The sequence below is a fragment of the Asparagus officinalis genome, chromosome 9, assembly GCF_001876935.1.
Source record: "Asparagus officinalis chromosome 9, Aspof.V1, whole genome shotgun sequence".
In the NCBI taxonomy this organism is placed as follows: Eukaryota; Viridiplantae; Streptophyta; class Magnoliopsida; order Asparagales; family Asparagaceae; genus Asparagus; species Asparagus officinalis.
The window spans coordinates 4,785,587-4,790,602 of record NC_033802.1 but is presented as its reverse complement, the minus strand read 5'-3'; the positions used below and the strand labels follow the sequence as shown (position 1 = coordinate 4,790,602).

Sequence of the window (5,016 nt, the reverse complement as noted above, 5' to 3'; positions counted from 1 at the left end):
CCGCACCGAACCGACTTGCAACAGTTCGGTTCGGTTTTGAATTATAGGTGGTTCAGTTCGGTTGTTCAAATTTTGGTAAAAACCGAACTGAACCGACCGTTGCACACCCCTACCCCTACCTGAAACTATGGATGGGCTTAACCTCCCAATTCTGAGACATCTACAAACTTATTTCTAAAGCAAAAACTTGAATCTACGTCCCTTTTAAACACTCCGAAATGAAGACAATTAATTTCATTTTCGGAATCACCCTCGATCCACTTGTATTTTCTGAAAACCTTAATTTATCACAATACAACTTTAACCCAATGTAGCTAGATTGCCCAGAGCTCATATTTCCTAATTGAGTTTATAACATTCTATACTCTAGCAATTAGTAACCAAAGAGGCAAATATTTTAGTAAATCAAATAAAGTTTTCGTCGTCCGTTATTAATTAGTATGAACACAGGCTAGCACAAGAAGCACAATAAGATTGAAGATGTAATTATTTCATCATTTAGAGTACACGTCCCCATAAACAAAGCACGGTAAAATTTAACACAAAGCTCTCGAAATGCTACGCACTCACCAAACCTAGAGTAATTCACATGATAGAATCAAAATAAAATCTACTATTAATGCAATAATATTGTTCCCTTCTTGATTTTGGTTAGTCTTGTAGCTATTGCTCACTTTTGGTCATCAGTCACCTTCTCATCATCTGAAAAAATTTCACACAGATGCCATCAACAAATAAGATATTTTTTTTTAAAAAAAATTTAAAAGTTAAACGTAACTTTTCTTCAAAATGCTGATAATTATTTATACCCTTTTTCGGTGTTTCGGGACTATGAGCAATGTATAGCCTTTTCACGGAAGTTATGAACAACCTGCAAAATTTATTAAATTTATGTATATGTATATAATCAAAATTAATCAAGAATATATATGAGAAGGAAATTAATTCAACCACAATTATATTTAAAAATAACTTACTCCCAAGGCACATCTCCTACAAGCATCCGATCCCCTTCGTTGTCTTCATAGAGTAGAATGTAGTCGGAGCTGTTGTCTACCTCTCGTTCTTCGTGCGTAGAGTTAAGGTAATTAGCTACGGCATAGGCAAATAAACAACATTTTTAGATGGAGGCCTATATGCTAATTCTTTTCTCGAAATAATATATTATAAATGCATAGGAAATGAAAAAAAATTATTCCAAAAATGCTAAATTTTACTATGAAAAAAAGTTACTAATACTCATGAGAAACATTTCTACCCGTTATTCTTTAGAAAACGCTGTTGAAATGTTTGTGCGAAGTTAAGTGGGTGGTATGGGGTGCATTCGGTACGGATACGGCTCGGATATGATGCTTGTCATATCCATATCCGCTTACCCATCTCGGATACGGATACGAATATGGATATACCTCGGTAAGAAAAAGTTATAACCATATCCGCTAAAATCGAATACGGTCACGGATATGCATGCAGATACAAAACAGATATGAGAAAACTAGATAGTATTGAGAAAAACATAGTTCATGTGATACAAAAGAGTTTTGTTAATATGTCTATTATAATTGAAAAGTTAAGATTAGACATCTTGATCATCAAAATTAACCACAAATCCATAATCTAAGAATCGAAACTATCGTAAGAGTATGACTAATATGTATTCGAATATTTCGGATACGGATAAGAATATTTCACTACAAAAACATATCCGTAACCATATCCTATCGGTTATAGATTTGAGTAACCATATCCGTATCATAACGGATACAGTTATGGATATTTTCTCGGATACAGATACGGTTTAGCACCCCTACTTCACTGGTAAACAAATTGAGAAGCTTTCATAGCTAATCAACGGAGTGGTGACATACTTCCAAATATTCAACTGAATAGTCCGAAAAAAATGTCAATTTAAAATTTCATTTAAAACTATAAGTTATCTTTTTGCATTTTTTTTCTGATGAAAGTCGTAATTTGATCTCGAACATTCGCTAGACTCACTCACAACAAATGTCATAAGTTACAATATTAAAATATTTAACATGTAAGTGTCGCATACTATATATAGATGAAAAGATGCAGTAATTAGTATTTTTCGCAAGCAATCAACAATTGTCATGTCACGCACAAAGATACTCATGAATAAAAATCACTTACTAGAGAGGAAATTTGCGAACATTTTCTGAAGGGCACGAGAAAGTGACTCATAGCTATTATGGGCCTTAAGATTGATCTTCCGGCCCACTGCAAACCCCTCCATGTTCACCTTCACAAACATTGTAGTAGGCTTCACTTGATCATTTGAGCTAATAACTCTCTCCTCTCCATTTTCCTCTATTTTTGCTTTTTTAGCATCCTTTTCATCCTCCATTTCAGGTTTTATCGGGTTCAAACCCGATAAGTTCCTCCGAGATGCACGAACAGGCGGCCAGCCGACGATTGGTGGAGGCGTCGGCGGAGTTAATCTGATACAAAAATTTTATTGATGCAATTCATATTACTAAAAAAAAGTATCAAGAAATTAAACATAAACCATACCTAAGCAAAATTAAATGATCATAAGTAAAAATATATATAAATTGCAAGAGTGTAGGATTGATTAGGTACTTATAATAGATGAGAATTGGTCATAATTGGATATGATAATGAGAGGATAACAATAAAAATCTTGATTTCGGCTAAGATCACCAAAACAATGCGAGAGGATTTGAAGAAGTTACATGAATACGTGGGTAATAATGTCTGGAGCAAATCTTTAGTGCATCCATGCAAATATTGGATAGTTAAAACCGTTGGCACGTAGAATATTCTCTATAGTGGAATTGTAAAATTCAATGGGCTTTGAGTTTTCTAGGGAGTGTAAGGCCTTTAGTTGAGGCAGAACTTAACTAAATTTGGCCTTTTAAGTCCAATTTCTTATATGGGCCAAGTAACCAGCACATCCGTAGTGGGCCCTGTCCTTTTTCTTTTGTATAACCACTTTTTTGTGATTTCCCCCTTTTGAAATGCTTTTTATAGAATTTCTTGCTCCATGAGAAACATAGAATGGACTTCTTATTTGGACAAACTCTTAAATGAGTCCTCTATAGAAAATCATATAGAAAAGTGAGAGGATTTGTTAAGTGTTAGCTAGCATAAATGAAGTCGGTGGTTCATAACTATCCAATTTTAAGTTTCTATCAGAACATGCATAGTATCCTGATTTTCTAACTAGAACTCACGTATACAAAGGGATCCTTAGGTTCGTAACTATCCAATTTTAAGTTTCTATCAGAACATGCATAGTATCCTGATTTTCTAACTAGAACTCACGTATACAAAGGGATCCTTAGGATTTTATTTTCTTCATTTTTCGTTGGATTTCTCTCGGATTCACCTCAAGGCTCAGGTTAATATATAGTGGATTAGGTTTATTATTGTGTAATCTTAAAAATAAATAATTTGCTTCCTCTATTTTTCTTCCTACAAGAATATAACGAGTATTAAAATTTTCCTCGCGTGATAATCAATCGATAAACGCATTTTTGTCATAGTATAACTTTAAGATTTTAATTATATATGAATTGACTCAAGCAAGGAACACTTAATTAGAGTCAACTCATTCTCGCTACTTGCTTAGCCGCCTCCCGTCAATGGCTTTGCACTCCTATGAAAAATACTTGTCAGAAAACTTTATATTTTTGTGTTTTATACCCTAAACTTCAATATGTTTTCTATATGAAGCCCAAGCTCTATTTTCTAATTAAAATGCATTCGTTTCAGATAAATACATGCATGTGTGTGTACGTATGTTAAATAAAACTCTCAGGAACACTACATGTAGTAAGAAAGTAAGCACAATATGAATTTTTTAAAAATAAAAAAAATAAAAGGCCTATTTATTCAACCAATAACTGTTATCATTAATATTAAATTTACATTGAAAATAACAGACTAAATGTGCATTAATTTATATAAACCTTTTAGAAGAACAATCAATATACAATAAGCAGAAGCTAGTGTGTCCACTCTCATTTCTAGACATATATTGTCGTCGTGATAAATATTGAACCATTAGTTATGATCTGAATATATCTATGACTTGAGTTATACGAGTACAGATGCGCGTCACGCTAACACATCGGCCGAGAACTTACATATGGAATATCTGCCCTCGTTTTATATTTAATTTCCAAATAATTCGGAAAGATAGAATATTGAATAGATTAAAACATTAAAAAAGAAAATATGGAAAAAGAAAAAAGGAAAAACCTTGAAACTGCCAGGGTTGAGCAAGCACCGTTGGCTCTCTGATGAGCCTGCTCAAGAACAGCCTTCTGCTGGCGGGCAGCCAAGCTCCATGGGTGGATGAACCCGCTGCACCCAAGCTCGGGAGGGACCCAGCTCTTGGGCCCGCTAGAACTCGGCCCAAGCCCGTTGAGCACGAGCCCATGGTGCTCAAGCGTGCTCAGGAGCCTCGTACTCGGGCTGATCATGTTGCTGTGATCTTTGTACACTTGTTTGTTGCTAGTGCTGGCACTAGCGTTCAAAGATATGCCGAGCCTTAGCTCTAAGTTGTTGCTTTGAGGTTCCGTTGGGGATGTTTGCTTGCCTTTGTGCTCCCCTACTAGCCAATCTCTAGTGCCTCCTTCATCTTTAAGCGCATGCGTTTCGAGTAGAGTGGGCTTCATAGGGGTTAGAGCGAGCTAGGGGTGGGGTGGGTGGGGGGGGTAAGGAGAGAGGAGAGGGGGGGGAGAGGGGAGAGAGAGAGAGAGAGAGAGAGAGAGAGAGAGAGAAGAGATGAAGGAAGAGGAGGAGGAGGAGTCTCTTTTATGGGCGTTTGGAAGAACGTGGGTGGTGGTAGATTTAAAAGGGGGGAGGCTTTGTGGGGACTAAAGGGAAGGAAGAAAGAAAGAAAGGGGGAGATTTGCTTTGTGGGGATTGAGGTAGATTTATAGGCTTTAGAAGTGAGGGAAAATATCGTATTGTTTTTTCTTTCAAAAATTGTAAAAACTATTTATAATTTTTGAATTTTTAGAG

General features: G+C 35.8%; 1 protein-coding gene across 2 annotated transcripts; it reads right to left on the bottom strand.

Moving 5' to 3' along the window:
- On the bottom strand, positions 453 to 4,696 carry LOC109824438 (auxin-responsive protein IAA25-like). 2 transcript variants are annotated; one of them, XM_020391035.1, is made up of 5 exons: positions 4,249 to 4,696; positions 2,155 to 2,462; positions 978 to 1,092; positions 810 to 871; positions 453 to 702 (listed from the first exon to the last, which is right to left on the bottom strand). In XM_020391035.1, the coding sequence occupies exons 1-5, from the start codon at positions 4,665 to 4,667 to the stop codon at positions 671 to 673; spliced, it is 936 nt and encodes a 311-aa protein (XP_020246624.1). In that variant the 5' UTR covers positions 4,668 to 4,696; the 3' UTR covers positions 453 to 670. The 2 variants fall into 2 exon arrangements, with proteins under 2 accessions (XP_020246624.1, XP_020246625.1); XM_020391036.1 differs by having other exon boundaries at positions 978 to 1,065.